The sequence below is a fragment of the Pyrgilauda ruficollis genome, unplaced genomic scaffold (assembly GCF_017590135.1).
Source record: "Pyrgilauda ruficollis isolate IOZ18807 unplaced genomic scaffold, ASM1759013v1 scaffold11, whole genome shotgun sequence".
NCBI lineage: Eukaryota > Metazoa > Chordata > Aves > Passeriformes > Passeridae > Pyrgilauda > Pyrgilauda ruficollis.
Genome location: NW_024509210.1, coordinates 8,323,759 through 8,351,651, shown reverse-complemented (window position 1 = coordinate 8,351,651; position 27,893 = coordinate 8,323,759). Strand labels below are relative to the sequence as shown.

The window sequence follows — 27,893 nt, the reverse complement described above, 5'->3', positions numbered from 1 at the left end:
AAATAAATTTTGATCCCATAAAATAAATGCAGAAGGCACACATAATTAACTGAGAACATCCACTGAGAGGGAAGTGAGGGCTTAAAAACCTCTAGAAATGCATAGGAAATCAAACATGAATGAGGCCTCTGCTATGGTAGGCACCAACAAGATAATCAAAATCTAAAGAATAAACAGGAAACATATCTAGAAAATGTTAAGGTGGTGTAGCAGTGCTATTAAAAAAAAACATATTAAGTGCACAACATTTTTTTGTGCTTTAATTCTCAAACAAGAAATATGGAAACAGTGATGGGGTTGACTGTGGAGAGCTGCACTGAAGATGGCAACCCTCCCACAGTGTGTATCTGACTTCAGTACTGCTGTGCAGACTGGACTCCTCCAGCTCTGCCACAAGGGGCAGCTCTGGACTACTTGCAAAACTTTATTACAAAAATGTACACTTCTAAGTCTATAATGCCTCCTGTACAGTGTGGATGGGATACCTCTTGAATGATTTCTTGACCCTTCGTCAACATAAATGATAGAAAGAGATTTGAAGAACAAGGTAATTATTTATAAACTTGTGCTATAAATGGTCTTGTGCTATCAATGGTCCTGTAATTTCTCTCACCCTCAAAACCGTACTTGCATGCATGTAGTAAGTGACTTAGCCTGGATTTTGGATTTTTTAGACAAACTGTCTAAACAGAGGTAAGGAACAAGAAGCATTGGAAGCTCTGAGAGTCTTATGTTAAGTTAGTGTCATTAACCAATGAATTTTGTAAGTAGGAGTCATCTTAATATTGTTCTCCTTTATCACTACTCTTCGAAAGTAGCAAGAGCCCCTTGAGAAAATCCAGCAAGTGAAAAAAGCAGTATACATGGGAAGTAACTCTGCTGACACCAGTGGAATGAAACAATAAATTGGTGTAAATATGAAGAGAATCAGAAGAACTAGAAGGCCAATTGCTATTGCTGAACTTATTTTACTCTAAGATTAAAAAGCCCCATAGTTTCTTTCTATAAGAAAGGCAAAGGTTTTGAGTTTGAGGTATTTGTACTGAAAGAAAGAACATTCAAATTTTGCAACTCTGATGACACCTGTTCAGATTTCCAGGACTGAGACAGCTCATCTGGGAAACATTCTCTGTGGTGTGTTGCAGTCAAGTTCTTTTTAAGTCTTACCCATACTTTACAAAGTCAACAGCATTCCTAGTTCCAAGCCTGTTGTCATTGTAGGTCTGTTGTAGGTCTGCATTTCTCCTACCTGTTTGTGAGGATAAACATTAATGTGGCACTTGATACATTCTTGTCCCATGTTAGCCCAGGAGTTTCCACTCATCCATTTTCTCTTGCATTTTGGGCACTTGTATTCACCAAAGCAGCGTTTCTTGCCCTGGTATGGTGTGAGGCCTTCTCCTTTTGGACGAGCCTACAAAACAAAGGGAAGTAGCAATGAATGACTGAAAATGGGTGGATGTGGGTGTGTGCAGTAGAAAAATAAAGATTTTTTTAATTAAGTAACTTTGGGCAGAAGATATTGGAGGCAAGCATGAAGGACATGTCCCTTTAATGAAGAGTTCATATGTTGAAGCTAGAGTTTTACAGTCGAGAGTGGTTTCTGTAAGAAGTATTCAAAGTTTCAAGAAAACATAATACTTGTTATGACACTGAATATACCCTTTAGAAATATACCCTTTCACTTTTTGAATAAATAGTTTTAATATTAGTTTCATTATGATAAAATCATCTCTATTGAGTATATATCACTAGCAATATATATATCATCAGGAGGAGTAGCTCATTACTAATAAAGGACTACTTTTTAACTAGAAATTCCAGTTTAGAAATCTATTTTCCACTAAAACACCTGTAGTTAAGAAGATTTTTAATAGTTCTGCTTTTCTCAGCCTATATGTTATCTGTTATATAGAAGTGCACAAACTGGGATTGAGTATGAAGGAAAGACTTTCTGACCAGTGGAAATAATAACTTTTATTAACTTTATCTGGTTTCTGCCTCTTGGTAAATGGTTTCACTATTTCTGCCTTTTGAAGGAAACAGGAAAGGATTCTCAAATGGTGTGTTGTAATGTCTGAATGTTAAATGTCCCTTAAAGAAAGCCTTTTTTATCTAGAGAAGCCAGTAGAGTTGACAATGACCGTACGCAAATATCAGGTTTATTTTTTGTATATGCATTCATTCACTAAAACTGTGTGTTGTGCTTAACAAAATATGGTGAGGTATGTGAAGATGAGTGTGTTGTATCCAGCTGTGCTAGGATAGCTGTAAAGATGAAGTTTTCCCAGAGTCCCTAGCAGGTGTTGAAACACTGTCCACGTCACCATGTTTAGTTTGTTGCTGCCTAGAGGGAGATACTTTGCCTGTATAGTGACAGTGTACTATGATCACCTATCAAAGGGTTCTTTGTCACTTACTTACATGTCAGGCCTAAGCAGCTTTTCTTTTTTAAGGCTTCCAGATAAAGTTTACAAAAGTGAAATGAGCCATCATGCTGGGAAGGCATTTGTTTTTGTTTTGGGAGTTTGTACGATTTCTCAGTGTGTAGGTCCAAGTTGCTTTCTATGTGAAAACACGGGTTGCAAAAGCAGGTGGTTGGCAGAAGACCTGAGCTTGGCAGGAGCTCTGAGACTCAGGCTGCAGTGGCTGATGGAGATGGTGAACACTCTGTTACCTCCTGGGTCGCATGTGGGAGCAAGAAGAGAAAGGAACATTGAGTGCGCTCTCCCCCGCATGCTGTGGGTGGAAGAGCAGGGGACACCAAACCCACTCCAGCCTTTTTTTTTTCTTTCTGTAGTGTCAGTAAACAAGATTCTCTGGGTTTTTTTATGCTCATTTCTCAGCATAGCAGTATTCTTTAGAAGATCAGATCAGTAGCAACCTCCATTACAAAAAGGCAAACATCTACAGTAATTTGCTTCTGACAAGCCACTGGAAATATTCTGGCTAACTACAAAGATAAAGCTGACCAGGACACACATATTTACAGTAGTATAGCACAGAAGAAAAAATAGTGCATTGATATAGTGAGAAACATTCAGACTTCCACAACTAAGTGAGTGCTGGCAGGCACTCAGAGTGTAGCTCTCTGACCCATGTTGTCCCTTGATAAGGATGAGAGATTGCAACTGAATGTAGTGCAGGAAAATGTCAGTTTAGGAGACATCCTTATTCTGGATACTTAATTTGGTTCTGCCTCTGAAGAGCTTGTAGCACAGCTCAGTGTAAGAAGAAGCCACATGAAGAATTCATAAGAATTTCTCTTCATTTAGAAATTCTTATGAAATCGAACAGAAACCCTGTGTCCAGAGAGCTCCTGTGTTTTAGAGACCTGCCCTCTCCTGCTGAGGCATCACAGATTGTTTTATTTGCAATTTCTAATGGGGGAGTGTTATGGAATGGAAGACAAATTATTTTTGATTCTCTGATTAAGTCACCCTCTATGTAAACTCCTCCTGCAGCCAGACTTGAAAATGCACCCTAGTGCCCTTACCAAGCAGCAGTCCTTTCAGAAAATGTGCAGTTCACAGAGTTCATTATTTCCAAAAGAAATAGCACTGACTTTGGAGACGGAGCGCAACTTGGAAGTCTTGTAAATGTTTACAAAGATTATTTGAACATAACACTCCCACAGCAATATGTTATGTCAGCCATAAAGAGCATTTAAACATCAGACTCCCACAGCAATATGTTGTGCCAGCCACAATTCCCAGTTGGGAAACTTTCAGAGACGGCCACTTGGGCGGGCCAGTGACTGTGGGTTTGTCCAGGTCACATACGTGACTTGAGAGACACCAATGCCCTGAAATGCTCTGCCCTCACACATGCACAGGGAGCACTGAAAATACAGGTCTGTGGAGTCTTCTGTGTGTACAGCTATGCATCAGAGATGGAGGCTTTCCAAATTAAAAGCTACTTTTAAAATCTGACTTCTCCAACCTTCTTGGTAAATCGGAAGCAGAACCAGGAAAAGAATGTAGGAGGCCTGACTCTGTTGGTTATTTCCTGTTATAATTGCTAGACTAAACTTTTGATTTATTTTTATTTTAACTTTTTGACTGTCACAGCTCCCTCCTCAGTCAGTGACTCTAATTAGTTTGTTGGCAAAGTTACAACATTCTCTGTAGGTGTTTTGCTATTCTGCTTTTATGGATGTTTATGAGTTGCCCTAATAGATATTATTTTCCTTCCCATATCTTCAGTTTTCCAAGCTGTGCCCCACAGGGAATTTGGACTTGCAAACAAGCAAGCTCATTTTCTCTAGTGGGAAACATCATTAGGAACCACTGACAGCAGTGAAGGCAACCCTCCAACTCCCTCCACCCTGCAGAACCAAACAAAACAGGTATTTGACAGTATTTGGTAGAAGGCGAAATCTGAGTGAGATACACTAATGGCCTGGGAGATCTGAGGCTGGGTATTCTGGTTTGTTTGTTGTTAGGGTTTTTGGTAGCTGTTGGGTTGGTGGTTTTTTTTGGTTTTTTTTGGTTTTTTTTTTTTTTTTAATTTAAAGTGTCTGGCTCCAGCAGGAGCACAGCTGAATTGCATAAACATTTCCAAGAAACAGCCTTGGCACAGAAGCAGCCAGCCCAGCCCACAGGGTGCTCAAGCACCCGGTCATTCTGCAACTGAGGTATCTCAGAGCTCATTCAGCTGGAGGGCAAGAACTATTTTCACCAGAGGTTTTTCCTTAGCTAAATGCCAAAAGAGAGCAAGAAGACCTATTTTGTCATTTAGTATTAACTTAAAAATCGTTACTTTATAGAATGTAGGATTTACCTTGTTTAAACCATTAGCCTCCTATTCTCTCTCCACCCCAGCTCCATTTGAATTGTGGTTAATAATAGGCTTTGGTTGGTGTTTAGGTCCTGCAATTCCTGTACTGAGCTTTCTCTTCTTACTCTTTCTGCAGATACAGATTTATTTATTTATGTGCAGAGTTAATCTGGCAAAGTTATGCTTCTGTTCATAATGGCACAATATTTTGTTGTTACCATATTAAAATACACTGTCCCATTGCCCATAGGCCCAGGTAAGTCTTTGGCCTGATTTCTATCCTTGGCTGCAAAAACTTGGTGTGTCTTCATTCGGATATTTCAAGGATTTACTGCATCCTAGACAGGTAGGCCTTTGGGGAGGATCAAAACCAAACAGATTTTGCTACCAGAGGACCAGAAACTAGCCATTGCTTGAAGTACGTCTCAATGTCAGCATCTAGGTATTAGGGAGTTTTGTGATCTTTTGACTTTGGACAAGCACTGACACAACTGCCATCACCTTTGCAGGTGTACCTAGTCAGTGTGTGTGTTTGCCTTGGCTGGAAACAACCAATGTACAAAGCCAGTGAATTTTGTGTGGCAAAGTAACAAAAATTACCTCAGTATTCCATCCCTCACTGACACCCAGCTGTCTCTATTTTTCATCTTTCTTTCTTGAGCCAAAACCACAAATTGGCCATCATAAGATTTTAAAAGTGTTTAAGTTGAGCTTTTGTGCTGGTAACTGGCCAGTCCAGCTCCCTGTCAACCTATCAGAGAGTACATCTCATGAGGAATCTGCCAAATCACTTGGCAATGACGTACATAATAAAGGACTCTCTGCTTTCCCTAAACAATTCCCTCAAAGTATCGGTTTGCAGAGTCAGCAAAAACAAAATGTTCCCCTCCCCCAACATGCCCTGCTTAAAACTAGATTCATTATAAACAACATGAGCCTGAGTTTCCTCATAGCAAAATGCAGAGACACAATTTAATGCTTTTCTTCCCCTCATCTCCCCCAAGTTTGTTGGGGCTGAAAGGGCTCTGTACAGCACAGGAAAAGATGAAATCAGCCTAACACTGGTAGGTGGATCCCCTTCATAGAAGAACTCTGAGAGTCTGCTTCTAAGCGTGCTTCATCAAATGAAGAGAAAAGGGTAACAGCAAACAACAGCTTGATGCACTGACTGGCTCCTGAGTGGTTTGTGGGAGTGGGAGGGTCAGAGCTGTACTTTGAAATGTGAATGCTCCAACATTCTCAACTGCAAGTCAGCACAATTGGGAGATGGCATTAAAAATGCCCTATTACTGTTACTGTGTACTTCTGTACATAGCTATCGTATCTTTTAATAAAGGTATGATAACACATCCCCAAAAGGTTCAATTAGAAAATGAAAAGTATAAGGACTGATTCAGTGTACTGGGTGTTGTGGCATTCCAGTCCTGAGGTTGCAGCAAGTTGCAGAGCATTGGGAAATTCACAGAAGTGCTCTCACCTGTCTCAGCTCTGTGCATACCGTGTAAAGAATGAGGACACACTTGCACACTTTTGCCAAAATGGCACATAAAAGGGAATCTTTGGATTGGTCAACATTTTTTCACCCTTGTCCTTCCTCACTTTTGTGCTCATCTAAATCTTGAGTGTCAACAGAATACACAGGCACATAGGTGATGTGTTTAGGAATGACACTGCTGACGTCTGACACTGAAGACTGAGGTATTGATTTAAACCAACAGGCACTACGTCTTTAATTAGTACATGCAATATAGAAAGAGCATCTAGGGGATACAGGAACCAAACTAATGCTTTTTTTGGCTTTGTCTCTAGTTTAGTTTGTGTATTAGTGATATGATGAGAGGTCTTGATACAGGTCTGTTAAGGGAAAAAATGCATAATGGTCAGAAAGGCTCTTCACTACAGCATTGCTATTTAAATAGAAAGTTCTATTTGCTTTGCTGAACAATAGGAATTATGGAACTTCTAGTTGTATTGGATATTTCAGATTAAAGGTTTATGATAGATAAAATTATATCTGAGCAAGACATGGCTGAAAAATAAAGAAAACTTCAGCTTGTTTGTGTAGCTTAAAAGAGGAGGCCAGTATGTGTTTTATTGGACTGGGATTTTCTTAGGAGACTTGTCTGTGGCATGGTTTAGGGCTACTTCAGCCTCTGACTGGGGAGTCTACTGTATGGTTTTCCCACCTCTGCATCCGCAGAAACTGACATTTCATGGCAGTTGAAGCTCATTGGTTGTTGCTGATCTGAAGCCTTTTGTCACACGTGTGCCACTGCTGCTCTTACAACACGATCAAGGTAGAAGGGGGATTTGTACTGAGGTCCCAAATAATGAAGCTGTTACAGTCAAGTGAAGTATACTTTACTCAATTTCCCAGGAGCAGAATGTTAAACAAAACATGCAAGTTTATGCAGTGTGCAGCACAAACCAGCATTGTTTCTTTTATTTTTCTTGAAGAAATACCCTATTTCTGCTGTTATGAACATTTTCATTCCCCAAGAATTAATTTTTGGGAAGATTTAAAAGCATATTGATTAAGCTGTGTCAATGAAATTTTACAGGTAAATTTTTGTATGACAGAAGCCCAATGTATGGCTTGAGTATGTACCTCTTGGTTATTTTGAAAAACCAGTGTTGTCAACAGTGTTGTGTATGTTAACTGTGATTTTGATCTAGTTTCCACAAAGGAAAACCAAGAGAAAGGTTTAGCAGTTTGTTACTAATAGCATCATATGGTTTCTGATGATGATTGAATCAATAGGCATAGTTGTCATGGACATGTTGATCAAAGTCTAGAAATCCAATAATCTGGTTTGGCAAGCATTCCAACAGTCAAATCAATATCTGGTTTCACAGATTTTTCAGAGTCCTAGCCATGCTGTCAGGAGCAAAGATACAATATCATTACTATGCTAAGTTAGTTTGAAGCTGAAGAGTTGCTAATTCTGCAATTCTCTGATGTGTCAATTACCCAACACTGAATGGTCTGAGAGGTTGACAGTATGGGTTTTCTTTGCCAGTCCTACTCATCATTCCACAGCTAATACAGATATAGGAAACATGTAAACACTCAGTACCATCCAGTGTGAGTAAACAATTCTGTTAGAGAATAGCATGCTGCTTTCACAGGCCTCTGTCCAGATAAAAAAGAACTTGGACATGTTGATGCAAGCAACCAGTAGAAGACAAAAGTATTTGGTAGAATGTAACATGGTGATGGGACTTGTGTTGGACTTCCAGCACCTGGACTGAGTATAGAGCCTTAAGAGATTTTCTTTCTGTTTGTGGTCAGATTGTACCTCAGCTCTTCATCTGCAGTGGGGAAAGGTCCTTCTGCTGTTTCCTGCCACTTCTGCATTCTTGTGGCATTGAACAAATCACTTGGGGCTACCTATGGCAATGTAGCTTGTGTAGCATACTGGAACGTTGACCTTCATCTCACATAAGTGCTATTATGAAAAAAGCAAGCAAATAACACTCAATTTTTTTCAGTCACTCCTTTTAATAGAAGAACATTTGAGTGCATATTGTATTGCATAGAAACCTGTTGTCCCTATAGTGTTGCCTGAATAGAAGGGTAAACTTCCCTTGCATTCACAAATTCTAAATAATTCAGATTCTAAATAATCTCAGATATACTTTTGCATTTCCTAAATGTTCACACGAATTTGCCAGGTATGCTTATATATTTAGTATATCATGTGTTATATACAGGGCAACAGGCAGTGATCAAACATTTAATATGTTTGGTAAATTTTCAGAGCCACAGAACTCCCCCAGCCCTACCAAAATCTTCTGTTAAGGAAAGCTGCAAATAATTATCTTGGTTGACTGCATTTCAAGGATTTATTTTACCTGCACATGCTACTCTTTGCTTGTTGAATGACCATGAAAGAGCTCCCACATGGGCTATCTATGCTTGTGGCCAATCACAGCTTTAAAATGCTTGTTCCTGTAGGACCTTGAAAACAATGAAATTACTTGGGCATATAAATAGCTGCTCAATGCATCTTCTTTTGAAAGTACTGCATAACTCTGTCAAACCCAGAAGCTAAATTTTCAAGAACAGGTCCTTATGCATGTGAAGGTAACCCTCAAAATTTGAACTAAATGTTAAATTGTGCAACAAGGCAAGCAAACTGAAAAAATCACTTAGGAAATTGAATACTGAAAATTGTTTTCAAGGTAATGTTTAATGCAGTACAAAGTAAAAAAGGGGTGGGGCTAGAAAGTGGGGATGGAGTGTGCCTAAGCAAACCTGGGTCTTTGCTGTGTAATTTAAGAACTGTATGACACACAAAATAGGGATTTGCATATCAAATTAGGCATGTGGAAGAGTTAAAATTACACTCGCCTGCTGGGATGCAGTGAGGCACTTCTTTTCAGCATTACGAGATCATATTCTTCCAAACAGCTTGAGATAAAAGGAAGTGGTTGAAATCTTTCCTTTCCTTTCTCTGATACAAAATTGGACATGCTGAATTAATTATGAAGAAACTAGGAATGTATTCATTTTAATGGTTTCCTGATGTTTGGACTCTTTTGTTCCTCTTCATCTGTTGCTTGAGAACATACAATAACAATACTCTCCTCCTCTCCCTCCCCCTCTGGTGGCACACTATATTTAATATGTTCATATTAATTTAGTAGTTGGAATTAGGGTTTTGGAGAAGGGAGGGTCAAACCCTTGCTATAATCAAGCATTACCTCTTCCAAGCTGAGGTCAAGACTCATATTTTTGGACTTGTTTAATTGGTTCACCTCAGATGCCTTCATGTGGATTTCACAATTCTCCTAGGGCTAACGTGGCACAGCTGGGGCACTGATCTAGTGAGAAACTGACAGGTCTAAGGATTGTGATCTGTCCTTTACAAAGCAGTGGAGTAGTTCTGACAGACCCCTTGCCTCCCCATAGGTCATGAGACTGTTCAGAACAGGTGGGAAGGCAGACAGATGTCACTGAAGGCAATTCGATTCCAAATCTAAGTGAGTAGCAGGTGCTTTTGGAGCCAAATTCAACAACTGGGATGCTGCTTTCTGCTTCATTGCTGTTCTGACATGTGTTTATGTAAAGTTTCTACCTGAAGAAAAGATGTGGATTAAATTATGATGATGAGATAAAGCTACAGATCTCCAGTTGATTCTCTGATGGTATTTCTTTCCTTATTAAGTGCCCAGGTAAAGAAGCCACATGGGAAGACTAGGGTCCAGACATGGCCATAGGAATGTCCAGGCTAGACTGGGTACACCACTATTTGGTCAAAGCATATTTTCAAGAGTATTTGGATCAGAGAATTTTCCAATTCATGGAGTGACACCATAAGCTTATGTTGTTTTTTGCTATGTTACAGCTGAGAATCTGAGGCTTTTCTCTCTTCCAGCTATATGCAAAATAATAGTGTTGTCCTTACTATTTGAACTGTTTGAAAGATACACTTGAAATTTAATTGCAGACATGGCAATTTCCAAAACATTACTTGCTCTTCATGAACTACTGTACCTTAATCTTATACTGGGTGCATCTTGATATAACATTGGTGTCAATTTACAGAGGGGAGTAGAGAAAACACCTGTATTAGAGCTCTGTAGATGCTGAGGGGAGAGAGGTTTCTCTGCTGCTTGAGTGGTGCTGTAAAATCCTGCCGCATGACAAGCCATAGCTTTTGGTGCCTTTATCCTTTTGTAAATCTAGACCTGTTGTGGCTTTCCTCCAAACCAAATATCTGCTGTGCTACACTTGCTGAAAGTACTTGGAAAGGGACTTCAATGTATCAGTGACCTTAAGAAAAAATTTCAACTTGGAAATCTGCTACTTTCACTTGTTCATGAGAAACACAGTGTGTTGATGTCCTGAGATGTCCGGGGAGATGACTGCTTTATGTTAAGGTACTTCTTCATTTGAGGTATAGTTGTTTTAGGACTTGGATGGCATTAACAAGGATATTACAATGAATAAGAATTTTATTCCAATTGGTATTTTTGATGTTCATATATCTAAAAATAACATTAATTTTGTGCTTAGTTTTTAAATGAAACTGCATCATTCCAAAATATTGTTATTCCCATTCTCACAGTTTGCAGCCCACAAGTTTAAACTCATACAACAGATACTTTAATATTATTACTTAATTTAAAAAACTTTAAGAACTATATCCAGTTTATATGCAGTTTCCTGCATAGTCATTGTCCTCAGATGACAGTGACCAAAGGATGAGTGTTTGTACTCTACAGACTGGGCAAAGGGTGTGCAGGGGGAAAGCATTGCACTGGGAGATGGGGAGGAGAAGGAGGTGGAAAAGCAGAGAATATTTTAATTCAGTGCAATATGAAATGCAACTTCAGCAGTTTACCACTCAGGAAATGGCTTACTTTGCTCTGGTTTTTTTATGTTGCTTGTTGCACCCTCTGGACTGGCACACTTTTTTTTTTTTTTTTTTTTTTTTTTTTTTTTTTTTTTTTTTTTTTTTTTTTTTTTTTTTTTTGTTTTTTTATTTTTTTTTTTTTTTTTTTTTTTTTTTTTTTTTTTCTTTTTTTTTTTTTTGTTCCATTCATATGTGTATGAATTATTATAATGCTGGAATTTTTTTTTAGCCTGAATTATAAATGTTTTGCTCATATAAAGGTTTTATCTCTTCAAAACAACTCTTGGAAAGTAAAGGAAATATTGTTAAGATGATAAGGGCAAGTTTAAAGGGAAAGGATGTTTCCAGGAGAACTCAGCCTTCTTCCTTCCTTGTGTTCTGAAAGGCACAGGATCCCTTTCAACTACCCACTAAATCCTTAAGGCTTCAAGACCTGGTTCATGGCATATCCCACACACTGCATGAGCATAGGTATAACTAGAGTAAGAAAATTCCAGCAGGAGAGTGCAGGATCATGAGAGTAATGTGATCTTGTGGTTAAGGCACAGGACGGGGCCTCTGCAAGCCCAGGGTTTCATTCCTGGCTCGATTACAGGCTCTTTCTATTGGTTTGTGCCCAAGTTACTTGATCTCTCCATGTTTGAATTTTCGTCTGGAGTATGGGCAGTGCTAGTGTACCTCACATTCTCAGAATTTAATCAGTGTTTGTTATTACAAAAGTGAGCAGTATGCATGACTCTCATTATACAATTCTCAGGCAGGAGTTTTGAACAAGAACTACTGTAGGCCTGTCACTGGTGACGTTGGCCTCACCCCTTGGAGCCATTTTTTATAAAGTCTCTGCTTATGGATGTTTTTGTTCAGTTTGTTTTCTCTACAACCTGACAGGTTAAAGCAGTCAGAACTGTCATTTTCTATTATCTGCTTGTGGTATCTCCATTGATACATTATTAAAAAAACCCCAAATGACATAAGGTAAGACAAGTACTACACAGTTGTAAGGATTTCCAGCTAGGAAATTCTTTATGCAAAAGACGAAGCTTGGGCCCTCTTAGAAAGCTTCCTCCTGTACCAAATACAGCAGAAGGCCCACCTGCCCGGTAACCTCGCCCACCCCACAGCAGTGCAGTGGTACAGGCTCCCAGGACACCAGCACACAGGGCAAGCTGTAGCCTATCCTCCTCCAACATAAAATACCACAGCAAGAGTGTCATTGCTTCTGGCTAGAATGAGCCCTTTGCTTGAACTATTAAGAAACAGGGAAAGGAAATAAAGACCAGATGAACAACCGCCGTCCTTTTCTCTACCTCAGCCTCCTTCCCTCCACCTTCCCCCCTGCCATGCTGCCTAAGAGATGACATACAAAAACATCAATTGAGTCAGCCTGCTTTAAATTACAGCATTCTTTTTGAGCCTGGAAAAAGACATGGTATGCATAGCCCAAAAATGAAACATGACTTCAGATGCTGATATGTAAACTGCATAAATGTGAAGGGGACTTGTTTCTTGTTTTAGTATTCTTTCCTTTAGAAATACTGTGCCAGGCCATACACGAGTATATTGCATAGAAGAAAGTCTTAGAAACTCACCCTTTCTGCCCAGAGCAGCCATGTGCTTATTCATCTACCTCAAGAGCCACCAAATCCCAGCTACCTGACTTTTTTCGTGTGCATGACACTGCTTGAGTGCTCCTTGCTTGCTCTGGCCACCTGTGCATGTACAGGTGCCTGGGAGGAACTCCCAGATAGCTTTCTTCTACAGTAGGCTTGTTCTCCCCGCTGAGAAAGAGCAAGCTTTTAACATTTCAACTGAAGTGCATCAGAAAGTTTCAGTGTTTTAAATATAGCCATGGGATTGTAGTGAAAGCTACACCCATACTTTTAGATGACCCAAAGGCAACCATCCTTTGCCATGCATTTAGTGACAATACAGTAGGAATGTGCTGCTCTAATCTCTTCCCTCCTTCCCTTCTCAGTGCCTCTTGTTCCTGCAGTTGTATTTGTATTTTCCACTGGGCTTCTTGACTGTTTTTTTTTTTTTTTCCACTCTGTGCAAAGCTAACTTGAATCATCGAAAAGAATCACTTGTCATTGCCCAAGAACAGCATTAGCAGCTGTCAGACTTCATCAACCGTTCTGTGAGAGTCATAGTTCATGTCTGTAGTGTTACAAGAACTTAGAGCATTTTACTGAAATTCTCATGAAAACAAGCTGAAGCCAGTTCCCTCCATAATGTCTTTCTTAATCACATGCAGAAATATGTAGTACCTTGAAGGTGAGGAAGGATGGAGTGCAACCAGTAATCACAGAGTGAGAATACTAATAGGTATGTGAAGGGTAAAAGGACAGCACAGGTAGTGTTGGGTGAAGAGCACTTCTCACATCAGAGTTCTTGCTAAGATGAACAGGGGAAGTGGCATCTAGGAGGTGACTGTTACACAACAAAAAGGAATAAAATTTACAGCCTTTTCAACTGTTCAGATTCTGCCTTCTTTTAGTTAACTGACTCTTTGTCTTTTCATAACTAATGATTTTGTTGTTCTATTCAGTCATAAAATAAGCCAGGACAATGTTTAGCTGAAACTTCCTGGGAAAGAAAAAGGTCGTAGGTTGACTTGGGCCATGGATGTTGTGTGAGTTTTTGAGAGAAATAAAATCTTTTCTGTGTTGAAATAGGAAACTCATATCTGACTCATCAGGCTGCCTGCCTGTACCATAATTCTTTTGAACACCGATGTTTTAGGCCCATTCTGTATAAGATAGTCACCGCTGTTAAACATTTTGAATGAAAATTGTTTTGACCAGAATATAGTAAGAAACCTGAAACAAAATGGGAACTCTCTAAACAAGTGAGCTGTAAGCACCATTTCCTTTCATGCAAGTAGAGGACATTTGTATTCCAACTTTTTTTATTACTGCTTTCCCTGGTCCTTCTTCAAAAAGCAAAATTAATCAACCATTTGCAATCTTCACAATATGTTTGTCCAGTGGCACCAATGGCATTTCCTACATTTAAGAATTTATTGTCAAAGACACTCACAGCACTTCCTTATCATGGATACCTAAAGTCTCACTTCCTCAAAGGCAACACTTTCTTGCCTGTGTACACAGCAGTAGCTGTCACCATATAGGACACATTTCACCATAATCTCACATTGGACAGCTTGGAGCATATGATGTTGGCAGTGCCCCAGACCTGTTGCTAGCAGCTGAACCAAAATAGGAGAGTGGCCTGAGGCCAACTGGTAGTTCCATATTCTTCAACATGGATTGGCATATGAACACGCCTTACAGAGTAAATCTTTCTACCCAAAGGAAGAATTTTTTTTCAAGAAAAAACAAGCCAGCACCAGACCCCACTACCAAGTTAGGGATCTCTTTTACTAGTGAATAACACAGTGCACCACAAAGCATATGGGAAGGACAGCTGTTCAGCTACTCTACACGACTAGGAACAGTCTTTTCCTGAGGTTCTAGCTCTATTTTAGAAATTCATCACCCTGTTCTGGTCCTACTTTTGTACTTTTATAGCAGATAGTTTCAATATCCACAAGCCAATGATGTGAAAAGCTCATTATTAGACAATAGAAAGGAAGAATACAAGTTCTAATTGAAATCTCATGGGACCAGAGGATCCACCAAAGGGCTGTAGGGCACAGAAGGCATGGCAAGGTTTTGTGCTGTGTTCAGTTCTTGTCATGGGAACACATTTGTGACCAAGGCCATATTCAGTGTTTCTTAAGTCTAAGGCAGTCTTCACACAGTGAATAGCCCACAGGAAAATATCTTTACTAGATGCTGTCTCACTGTTGTTTGCTAAGAAACTATTCATTTTCAAAAAGGTATTGCGCAAGAAGCAGCTGGTGTAAAATGCTTGTCATGGTGTTTGCTGCAGAAGATGATTGGAGAGGTTGGATGAAGATTTGGGGAAGGGAGATGTGCAGTTCTTTATGCCTTTTGCTACTGTTTCCCCTTTCCTGTTTCGTCCTGATACTCTTTCCATTGGCAGATGCTAGTCTAAGGATAGATTCATGCCTACTCTGCTTCCAGGGATGTAGTACAAGTGAATTTGCCTTGATCTTGGAGGGGAAAAAAATTTAAACCATGGAGACAACCTTATCAAGAGTCCTTGATTTTGTTTTTCATATTGAGGTACTTCTCCCTGTTATGTAGGATAATCTCACACTGGGCAGCTTCAGCAGTATTACTGTTTAAGAAAAAAAAATATCAACAAGGAGTGATAAAATAGAACACAAACAAAAACAAGTCAGCAACACCTGATGTGTAATAAGGTCTCTGAGTGTTATTTTTCTGAATCAAGGAGTATTGTTTAAGGGCGTGCTGTTCTGATAAGCTGTGGATTCAGACTCTTGTGAGGAGACTGGCACAACAGCAAGAGTCTTCTAGCCCCTTGATTTATTTTTTTCAGTCTTTCCAAGGATCAGTTAATTTTATCCACTGCATTTCGGGGGGATGTGCAGTTCAGTGTATGCGCCTGGTGAGAGGCTCATTATCCTCCTCAGGCTCAAAACAAACCCTTGATTTTGGAAAGGCAACAAAAGAGGTGGCTGGTCCTGGTTTCCGGCAGCCCCGGCCGGGCCAGCGCGGCGGGCCCGCAGCCCCGGCGCAGCTGGCTCTTTGTGCGCTCGGGCATAATGAGGAGGGCTCAGGAGGAAGCTGACACAGGTGTGCCACGAGGCCGGGGACTTGGCTGGGGACAGTGGCCCGGCTGTGCGCGCACGTCTCCCCACACACAGGTCCTGTGTTCGGTCTTGGCTGCGGCCTTCAAGGGCCTCCTTGTCGCAGCACAAACAACAGCGTCGCGCAGCCTCCCTCGTGCGCTGCATCCTGGCCCGAACTGCCCGGAATAATCCCCTTTCTCAGCTCTAATACCACAGCAGAAATGTCATCCTTATTCTGCAGTGCTGGCATTTGTCAACTTGGTGGGTACAAAGACAGCATTCATTGAGCAGGAGACAGGCACAGGGCCCCAGGAAAAGCTCTTCGAGGGGACAGAAAATGGGCTTCTGTCAAACTTTGAACTCTACAGGAGCTGCTGTTTGTCTTCAGGTCTGGCAGAACTGGAGAAAGGGCTGTCTTGTGTTGACCATGTCTTCAGCTGGGGTTGTGGGGCAAGTTCAGGTTTAGTTTTTAGGACAGCTGACTAGCAACAAATGGCCTTTCTTCTGGGGCAGTGCCATCTTTAGCAATTGTACAATCTACCCTGCTCAGCTCTGTTAACTCTTGGACAAAATTAGACCTACAAGAAATGGATTTATCTTCACACTTTATGCATAGATGCAGCTATTTTCATATCAGATACTTTTGTCTCCTGTGCAACACTTAGAATTAAAAGGTTCTTGACATCTTAAGCCCTCCAAAAGGCAGCAGTGAGAGGCAGCAATGCAAAGGAGGGGAAGCCTGCTCTTCCTTAGACATTCTCAGCCCTGAAGTATGCTGAGGGACAGTAGACATTTCCACTGGTGACAAATACATCAACACAACTGATGGAAGAGATAGAGCCCTTTAGACAGTTTGCTCAATGAGACAGCATGCTCCTCACAAACAGCATTGGTTCCTCTTGCCCTTGCTGTTGAGTTAAAGTACATGGCTCAGGATAGCATGATGTAACCAAGAATATTCCACTTTATTGAAAACAGATCCACTCGTTTTGTAAATATCATATTACCCACTATCTGAACACAAGCACTGAGCTCACTTAAAACTCTCTACACTCAGGGCGATGAACAGAGGTTATTAACCCTGGAGTATTTTTGTTATGAAGTCAGCTGCAATGCAGGTCTTGGAAGGCTTGATTTCAGGCAATCTTATTTTTCTATTTTAAATTGTCCTCTAATGAGACTGTTAAAACATACCTCTCTGAAGTAGTTGCTGCGTTTTAGTGAAAAGTTAAACTAATTTTGTCAACCATTAAAAACATGTCCTGGGCTATTTCCCACTCGCTCCCATTACAGAGTACTCTAAAATTATGCAGTCCATCTGCTAGTATGAAACTGCACCTTTGGGGTGGAGACCAGTTCCAGCCTGTGCTTTGCCTTTTGCTAACTCTTCACAGTAATAAATCATCTGTGTGAAAGTTCTGGGGTACACTCATAGGTCTCCAGGAAGAGAAGCTACCAAATAACTTCCAATACGTGAGGTATTTGAAAAGACAATTGGGTTTGAATCAGTTTTGAGAAACTGAAACAATTTCATCATAATACATAATTTCTCTAAATGTGGAGTTAATGACAGCAGCAATAGGAAAAGGATACAAGAGAAGAATATTCATCAGGCACTTAACTTCCATGGGTAAACAGAAACAAAATAGTATGTGTTATGCACATTCAGCATGAGGCATACAATCCACTCAGCAAATATAGGCAATTTTCCTTATAATGGTGAATGTTACAGTTCACTTTGATATAAATATTGTTAGAGGGGTCATCTGTAAAGCTCCATACTGAATACTGAGAGCTAATGGAAATGGACAGAGAAGACTGGGACAGTTGGATAGTGCCCCAGGTGACCCCTTCCTTAAATGCTGGAGTAGCCAAGCCACCTTGTGTTCTAAGGCATTCCAATTCCTCCTTGAAAACAAAAGCAAGAAATACATGTCAAGCATGTCACTGTTAATCTATTCTGATGGTTGTGGGGGGTGCTTAGGTTGTACAATAAGATGCTACAGCTGTTGGACTGGGCTGTGGGCAGCACGTTCTGTGCTGCCAGGATGCAATCAGGGAAATATGTGTAAGAAATCCCTTTAGAGACTGCCCACCACCCGCTTCTTTTTAAGGATGTGGATCTGCACATGAAATTGGGATATAAACAGGAAAGGCCTACTCATTCTTCTTGTTATCTGAATAAGCAGTATAAAAGGAGTTTCTCTAAATTATCTGTGGATAAGTGCCTTATTCCTAAGACATCTCTTAGGACTTGAGTTTAAACAGCATAAACTAAAGTCATGCTTTTAACATCGCTAAAAGAGTATTTAAAAATCCCTTGCCTGTCCTTTATTTCCCACCAGGTATAAAACAGTGGAACAGATGCATGTCTGCTTAGAAATATGTCAAGAATGGGTAAAGACAACTCTTCAGAGTGTGTGGACAGACAATGTAGAGACTATAAAAATAATCTGTATTAAACATAATCTGTACTGAACAGATACAGTGAACTAAAATAAAAACATAACAGGACAAGCTATGAAGGAGAGGGATGCAAGAAAACAGCATGGAATTACACAGTCACTCTAATTTGCAGAGTAGCAAGGAAGTATAGTGTTAATACCAAATAAACCTGCAGACACAGATGTGCCCAGCAGTCAGAAATTCATATCTGTGCTATCTCAGCAGCTTCTCCAACAGTCAACACTGTTTCCTGCTCTTTCACTAATTTTTTTCAGTGGGCAATATTCTTAAAATATTACATATCAAAATAGTCATCTTCTCTAGAAGGGGGGTGGGATCACAGTGTTTTAAAGTTAAAATAGTAGTTGTGATGTTTTATTGCTCTGCTTTTTTTTGATTTGTGAAATGGCAAAAAATGCATTGTATCATGTAATGTTAGTAAACTTAAACATATTACTACTTCTGAAAAAAACTTTAAGAACAGCCTCCAGAATTTATTTTTTTGCCCTCACTGATCACACAGTGGTACTCAATTTAGGTTCATGATCTAGTAATTGATTCAAAATATCACGGTAGATGCATGTGAACTGGAATGGAGCTCATCTTTTATTATGCCTATCCTGTCCTTTTGCTGTTTTCCTCAGGCTTTATCAAATTATTTATAACAGTCCTATTTTTATATAAAACTTATAACTCTTAAAACATATACCTACTTCCTGTAAGTAGGGGTAGGTAGGGAAATCCAAAAGAACTTACCTGAAGTTTTTATTTTAAAAAATTGAGTCTCTAAATTGGGTTTGCCTCCCAATTAATTTCTCTCTATGACATTTTGCAGCTTGTGTCAGTTAAATGATCTGTTATGAGTAAATTTGTCAAACCACAGGTGTTAAAAAAAGCTCTTGATATCAAACAATTGTAACCACACAGGGACTGTCTTTCAGTTCTCTTATGAGACTGCTGTTTCATTCCTTCACTTAGAGGAAATGAAGGTCAGCTGATTTACCTCACAGGTTGGCCTGAGACTGAGCATGTTGCTCCCCATCAGTGTGAGAAATGTTTTAGAAATGCATGGTTTGATTTGGGAAAAGGGCAGCAGTGAATAGCCAGCTTGGAGTGGTACTTGGCAGGAAGGTTGTGATGACAGCATATTTTTGAAGGCACCATGAAACAAAGAAATGTTCCCAAAAAGGAGATATGCACAACAAATTCCAGGGCAGAACAACAGCTGCAAAAATCTTTTCTCCCTTTGAACTCTGCTTTTAAACTGAACTGCTTTGTTTCACAGTGCCTACAAACAACTGGAGCACTTCCAATGTCAGTAGTCATACCTGTTAGTAGAAAAGTTGCAGCTATTTGCAGCCATCTCGGGGTGCAGATGGATCTGCATTTAACAGCACTTTTTTAACAAGGAGTTATTAGTTCAGATTTTACAAGTGTGATCTCTGCAGGCTGCACAGGAACTGGCAGTGGGCAGCACTGCTCTGCAGGCAGAAGGGCTCACCAGGGCTGGCTTGGTGCATAAGGGTAGCGTGGAGGACACAAGATTAGGGGTGCTGCTCTTAGGTGTCTGTACACATCTGTCACTGGGGCAACTTGGAGGTATCTGTCTGCCTAGACTGCAGGTCCTGGCATGTTCCTGAATGTGTCCCCATCTCCCCTGGGGAGCAGAGAGAGACACTGCTTGATGGGTGCTGCTGTCCTGCAGGCAGCCAGGCACAGGAGCACAGGCTGCAGCTTCTGCTCAGGTGACTGCTGTGGGCTGTGGCAGTCAAGGGATCTCATAAAAGCTGGGTGGTCTGCCCCGGCTAACACAATCATAACTTTGCAGATTTTTGCTTAGGATGTTGCTTTGGAAAACATTCTCACTATCTGTATTCACTGGAAGCTGTTCTGGGACTCGGTTCAAGCATACATTTAACACTGCACGTGGAGAGCTATGCTGAAAATGTAAGGCAGTGCTGTTACAGCAAAGTCAGGTTTGTAAACTTGTAGAAGAAATTGCTTTCAAACACAACTTAGCAAGAGTCTGCTGAAGTGTGTGGGGCCAATTTAGGATTTGCATTTCCCTCTTTCAAACAATTAATTCAGCTAAAAGTAGATTATAAGTGTTTAACCAAGAGAAAACACGTAATGCCTCTGCTGTTAACCAGCATTATGGATGAACAAAGAACAGAAGTAGAATTGCACATGAAGCTCCTGCTCAGCAGTGAGTCTTTCAAACTACAGTTCAAAACTTCTCCCGAGAGAAGCAGTGATCAGGACTGCCTGGATTTGATCCTGCAGTGCCTTTGTTGTGCACAATAACAGCTGTTTGCTTCTGGCAGGGGGAAGGGGACAGTGTGGGGCTTCCAACAGCTGGGAGCAGGTTGTTTTAGTATTTGTACTAGTAAATAGGAAGGGCAAAAGGAAAAAGTTGAATCCTGCCAGTAAAAGGGCATATAAATAATGGAGATCTTTTATTTTGTCCAAGAAATAGAGACTATTCACAAGCCTGTTTGCTGCAATAAATAAATAAAAGACTTAGAGCACTGAGTTTTGCACTGATTTGAATATGGTAATTCTCTTCAAACCATTCAGATAGAGACTAATAGCCCCACAAGCAAAGGATATTTTCATTCCCTTTGATGGAGAGAACCAAACAGCCCCTTAGACTGAAAACAAGGTAGAGTTTGCAGAACAAAGTAAGAACCCAAGGCATACTGATGTCCTATGGCTGGCTTGAAATTCCTGGACTCATGGTGTACTACCATAGAAAGATTTAGAGTAGGAGGAAAGAGCCTGTGACCATGCTGATCAGTGTGAAAATGAACTTCCCTTTGCAGCATCTGTACTGTCTGCACGTTTGCTTTCCCTAAGCCAAGTGCTCAGTCATGTAAACAGTATTTGAAAACAAACAACCCCAGGTATTACCTGAACCAGAGTTACCAGGTGGTATTGTCTAAACCAAGAGCCAAAATCCCAGTATGCTGTGGTACCTGACTACAGAAGCAGCAAACTGAATGCCATTTCCTCCCATATTACATACAATGTGTTCCTTTGGTCCCTTCCTAATAGGAATTTCAGTGTGCAGCATCAGATTTTGAAAGGAATACTCTGAAAACTTGAGTTGCAGACCTGATGTCACAAAATAGACACCACACTTGTAGATGGTTGGAAATTTGGTGAGTTAAATGGAAGTAAAAAAGTTTGTGTATTACATCTGAATGAGAATCAGCTTCCAAAATGCTGAAGGCAGGTATGACTTCGGTGCCCTGTTTCCCCTCAGCAGAAATGGTGTGAGCAATACAATCAGTTCTTCCAACCTTGCCTACATGCACATCCTTCTTGATGATCAGCAGCATGAAGTCAGTTTTCTTTCTGAACACACGAGACTAAATGAGATGAAATGACCATCACAGAGTCTGAATTCACTAGTAGTGAATCACTAGTAGTTAATCAACAGAGTTCTCTATTTTCATGGTTTTTTCTTTTCAGCAGTAACTTTCATGCTCTTCTGTATTATTTTCTACTTTTCTTCTTTCTTTCTCTTAGGATCAGTGTTCATGTTTAAAAACTTCAACAGTGGAGGAAAAACAGGATGTGTAAAATCTCCAAGTCATTCATCTCTGTAGAAAAGCAGTGCTCTGTCATCTACAAATGAAGCTTTCTTTCCAGTTACACCTCTCCCTCCTCAGCACTCTTCTCCACCCTGACTACTTGCTCTTTTTAGTCACATTATGATAAACAGACTCATCTCTGTGGAGCTCAGTGGTTAGTAATAACTCAGCCCCATGAGGCAGAAATATAACTTTATAGTCTGTGATCTGTCAGAAGTGGTGATATGTAGGATTGTACTGTAAGGAGTTGCAGGAAATGCGGCTTATGGGCCTATTTATTATAATCTATTGTAGAAACAGATGCACAAGCTGTAGCAATTAATGAAAAAAGTCACAGAAATCTGACTGTATACAACTTGCAAATTATTTTTCAACCCAAAATTGCACTATTAAACTGTTTTCAATTAATGATTTAACAGTTCCATTTAAAAATGAGCAGGAGATCACAACAGAGTGTAGAAACTGGAAGAGACGGAACAATACTGCACATTGGCTTGGGCTTTTCTGTATTTCAAACTAAAAATGAGCACAGATGATGTTTTAGTTTACTTCTAACAACTTTTTGGGAACTTGAAAATTTGCCTTTTAATCTCTTGCACAACATCAGAATTGCATTTGCTTTTCCACACTTGACTGGAAATAAAAATGCTCTTGACCGGTGGAAAAAGAGGTTCCTTTAAGTAGAGAGCAACCACAGACAAACATTAACTCATTTTAAACATGCTACTTAATACAATGAAAGAGATCACAAGAGCTGAAGCGTTCTGCATGCCGTGCTGATTCAAAGCTGGCAATAAGATATGCATCCTTTACATTCACAGAAAGATGGAAGAAAGTATCCCGTAAAGTTTGTTATTCCAGTATAATCAGCTTGAAGACCAAAGCACTTCATCTCTCTCCCTTTCCTTTAGTGCAGGGGAAATCTTGTTCTAAACAGGACTTCTAGTTTTTAAATATATTGTAAACACACATATATATATTTCAGTACATGTTTACTTGAACATAAGCTTAAAATGTGCAGATCATGTCCTTGAGGAGGCTTGTGGGAATCCTCAGTTCCTGAGTTGCCCTTGTTCCTGAAGATAAAAGGAAACTTTGCATTGAAAAGGTTTTTGTCCTTTGGTGACAAGTGCTCATCAAATTCTTGGTGATACTAATAGGTTGGTACCCTCAGATAACATGGCCCAGTTAATGAAACAACTTGAAGATTTTGTGGACCAAATAATCAAAGCTGTTTAGAATATCTCATGAACTTCATGAGATGCATGTGCTTCAGCCTGTACTTCTGTTCTGTGGAATGCTACAGAACACAAGCTGACTCCTGAATTGTGGAGATAGATGCTGAACTATACTTGAATGCCTCCAGCTTCCTAAGAGATGTAGGCATCATAGTCAGGTACACAGGACTGCACTCGAGCAGTAAAGCAGCCTCAGCAAAGAGTGGATAATTGCAGCATTTCAGAGAGGCAGAAAAACATTTCTTGAGAATTAGGACAAGTTAGATTTGGGGAGTAATACCACAACAGCCGTAGAAGAGTGACTAAATTTGATCAATCTTCAGATTGCACTAGTCCTAAAACATTTCCAAAAGCTCTGTCCTCTGGCTGCCAGCGTCAGCTCTAGCTCTGTTCACCTTCAAGCAGCTGTTTTTCATCCCTGAATTCAATTTGCCCCACCGAACACAGGCTCACTACATAGAGTGATAGAGTTAGAGGCAGTGAAAACCAGCTTGTGCTCTGTGAGTCACACAGATGTATTGCTGGCATTTAAATGCAACTTTCCTACCTAGCAAATGCAAACACACAAATTCTGTAAGAGACCAGAGGGAAACTGATTCTTGTGGAATGTCACAACACTGAGCTGGGGAAGGGGAACAAATATTGGAAGTGCTGTTCTGTTGAAAAAGACTGAAACCATCTTAACACATCACTCTGGCTGTCTGTCACCTCTCCCTGGTCGAACAGCTATATCTCATGGACAGTTGTGTCAAATGCTAAAGAGGTGCAGTATGAAGAGAATGGATGTGTTCTCTCCTCATTACTGGAATGAGGTCATCCATCAGTGCCATTATAGTGGTTTCATTTGTGTCCTGGCTTGCACCCAAGCTGTACTGGGACTCCTTCAGTGAGTTAAGGTAGGCTTCCTTAACTCTTGTATGACATAGATTTCTTGCTACAGGCAGAACCTTCCTTAAAGAACTGCATCTATACTTCTGTGAATATCTGTCAGCCAGACAAGAACCCGTCCAAGATGCTCACATAGGGAAGTAGTAAATTGATTTGAACTTTTGCCATACATTTAACCAACTCTTCCGTAAATACTAAAGATCAAGCATGTACTGTGCTGTTTAAGTTGCTACTGCATAGTCCTAATTTTCCTCTTCCCCCTACCACTTCTGCCCTTTCAGTATCATGTTAATCAATTCTGCAGACATTTGGGATCAAAAAGTATTGGCAGAAAAGGGAAAAAAGTTTCCCTAGTATTACTACTGAGCTATAGGCTGGACCTGGGATTAAAAAACTCCATATTAATACTACTTGCCACAAAATGGCTAAATTCTTAGATCCTGCAGTAGAAATTCCTTCAGCAAATCCATTTTATGATTCATCTTCATCTCTTTTAAAAGAAATATAACTTGAAACTGTGCACAAAATATATATTGCACTTTACGGAAAGGAGAGGAACAATTCCAGGCATCCATCTTGTTAGTTTTAGGCTCAGCAGCATATCATTAACAAGCTTGCAGGTAATTGTTTGCTTATTCAGCCTATCCAAGCTGTCTCCTAGTCCATCTGCCTTTTAAGTTTAAAATTGTCAGCTTTCATGATATTGTTGGTGTCTGCAGGTCACAGCAGATAGATATATATTATTATTCTGTTTAATTTTATTTGTGTTAGTTGGGTTGTATTTTGATGTGAGGCCACTACAGTGAAAAAGTTTTATATAAAAATCCAAAGAGGCTGAAAAAAATTATAAAGGAGCTCCACTGCTTCCTCTAAATGGAAATAAGCTGACAGGGTCCAAAGATTCTACAGATTCTTGTAACCTTAATGAAAATTAGGCAGTACAGTTCCACACAGCAACCTAGAAATTAGTGAGTAGTGCTCAGTGTGTAACCAGGATGTCAGGACTTGCCCAGTGAAGCCCTAGAAAAGCCCTCCTGTATCCAGAGGCAAGGCCAGCCTCACCAAGCAGCCTGTGGAGAAAGGGTGGACCCATTCAGTGTGACAGCCCTGTCACTCTGAGATACAGATCTGATGGAAATAGCTGCCACTGTGAATCTGGTTACCCTGCACAAGGCTCCTGACTCCACTGGTGCCAACTCCCTGACCTTTACAGACTAACAGAGCTGCCTTTGCACAGCAGATAAGCAACCACCTGTTTTAGGTCAGAGGTGCTGAAGCTGAGTCCCAGAATACAGGTAAAGCCACATCTGAGTGGATTTCCAGCTGAGAGGATCCAACTGCATGGCACATCCTTGTTTTTTCCTGTCTTTTAGGCGTAGCGTTGAACATGTACCTATCCTTCTCCCAGAAATCAAACTGTCAGACTAGGAGCATGTGTGATTAATTATTTATGCATGAAATGTCAGCTGTTTTTCTTTAGCGTGTGCTAAAGGGATGTTCAGCAACTTTAAAGGTGACTTACAGGTGAAGTCCTAAATCTCTTGCACAAGTCCATTCCATTCAACATCCCCCTTCATTGAAGAAAGTTAATGGAAGTAAACCGCACATACAAGTTGATGCATCTCAACACAGTATAGAAGTCTTGGCTTGTGTGCAGTCAGTAACACTGCACTGTTTCCCATAGTTCAAAGACTGTCTTTTGAAACAGAAGGCTGGGTAGAACAAGAACCCACCAGCCTCTGCTTTGTGACCACCAGCTTTAGTGCTGGAGCAAGTATGGCTAATCCAGAGCTAAGTTTATTTCACAGCACTAGAAGGGGGCGGCCCCCTCAACAGCCTTTGGCTTCGAGATGACTTTAGCTCTTTGCAATTGCCAATACAGCACCTGCACTAGGAACAAATTTTAAAAAGTAGGTCACAACTGCACATGCAATTACTGATTGCACAAAACAGGCAGGCTATAAAAGTGTCCTGGTGTATCTGCTTTAAGTCCTGGCATGCAATGTCAGGAAACTCAGAAAACACAGGACCACCTGTGGAGTCCTCACTGCAGTATGATCCTGTTAAGTTAATACTCTCGAGCCTCTCTGCTGACTAATACAGGCAAACATTAGAGCCAGCCAGGATTTTAATAAGCAGGACACTTCTACCTAGGGTATGTGCCAACCCTGATCTTGCTGCAGAAAGCAAGTACAAAAGTAAGCAAGAGGTTAAAAAAGAAAACGTCTGGCTTTTTCAACAGCTGGGTTCCATTGTGAAAGGGTCATGTGGTGCCAAGGAAAACAGAAAATAGGAAGGCACACAGATTTGTTAGTTTGAAGTAATTGACCACATGGTGTCCAATGGTTTGTGTTCTCATGTTCTCCAGAGTGAAGTCCCACGGGAGCTGAGGCAGGGGTTCCAGTTCCTAGCACTCTATTGTTTACCCTGATGGTTTCCAGATGCTGGAGACAAGGACAGTGAAATCTTTGGGATGCTGCCAAAGAATGAAAAAGACTAAAGAAAACACTGAGGGTATTTTTTTTAATTTTATTTTTAAAGAGACAGTACTTAGTGAAAAGACCACCTTCTTTTACAGTTCCTTGCTCCCTCAAATACACATGCCCACATTGTTTCTCTTTTTCTGCACCTCTGCCTCTTCTCCCTCTCTATTTTTTCTTTTCCTTTTTTTTTTTTTTTTTTTTTTTTCCCATTTATCCAGCTCTGTAACTAACCCAGGGAAAGCAATGTAGGGTTTTGGTTGTTTTTTTTTTTTCCCCTTGGCATCCATATCTCATTGAGCTGTTCCATGGTGGATGTGCAGAAATGGTCAGAAAACCCCAGCAAAAACTTCATAGCAGGCAGATCACCAAGAGAGTGTCAGCAGTGATGGGAAAGCCTCAGAAGGCTGTGAGTTCAAGTTTGCTTTGGCATAGCTGGAAGAAGTTTGCAGAATTCTACAAAGTGTTTTCAAACATCTGAACCATGGAAATCAGGGAAGGAGAGCAAGAGTGGGAGAGCAGTACACATTTTTGCCAGAAAGCAGAGAAGAGCAAGGGAATGTAAAATAAGGGAAAAAAGTCCCAAACCCCTCCTAGTAATTAATTCTTCCAGAAGGATGAGGTCCAAGAGCAGGGCTTCAGTGTTTGGAGGCCTATATTTTAGTGGAGTTTGGCTGCCAGCACTCTGAGTTAGAGCAAGTTTCTACATTGCACCTACGTGTATGCATGTACTTGGGGTTAGGTAGAGACTGGGGAAATCTACAAGAGAGTTCCTGTTGTTGCCATCAAAAGGTGGTATGGAGAAATCAAAAGGAGAAATACCAGGTTGTGCCTTGCCTTTTCTTTTATTGAGGGGTATCTGCTAAAGTAATTTCTTTGCTATAATCTTCATGTCTCCTGAGAGGGGTGAATGGGTGTTTTGCAGACAAAAATCCTCCTCTAAAGTAGTCTTGGTTGAGTTTAATCTGCTACAATAAAACTTTAGCAAAATCTGCTTTTCAAGAAAAAGCAAACAACAAGTTTGATTCTAGGTTCACTACTAAGTGTAAAATCTACTCATATCATAGTTCAAAATTCATCTATACTCGGAACCTTAGGTAACCTGCTGGTCAAATTTCATACCTTCTGAAATGGCCTTCTTCTGCTTCTTCATTGTCTTTGAAGGAAACTCTTACCAAACCCAGTGCTGCTGAAACCTGGTGTTCTAAGGAATGATAAAAGGGCACAAGTGCCTTTGCTTTTTCTTCTCCCTGTCTCCTGGACAGGCTCAAAGAGCCCTCATGTCTCTTCCCTTTGTGATTTAGTAGTCTGTGTGTGTAGGACTGATAAAAATGCACCATTCAGAGAGGAGCATTAGTTTGTTTGTACTGTACATGTAAAAGATTTTTAATGCTAAATTACTCCTATCTTTTTATTACTGTATG

The 27,893-nt window shown here is 40.3% G+C and overlaps 1 protein-coding gene across 1 annotated transcript in view; it reads right to left on the bottom strand.

Moving 5' to 3' along the window:
• ZCCHC24 (zinc finger CCHC-type containing 24) overlaps positions 1-27,893 on the bottom strand; it is a 106,423-nt gene that overhangs the window by 13,148 nt on the left and 65,382 nt on the right. The window contains exon 3 of the mRNA XM_041475471.1: positions 1,250-1,414. Coding sequence (XP_041331405.1) covers positions 1,250-1,414 — 165 coding nt within the window. The remainder of the gene's footprint in view (positions 1-1,249; positions 1,415-27,893) is intronic.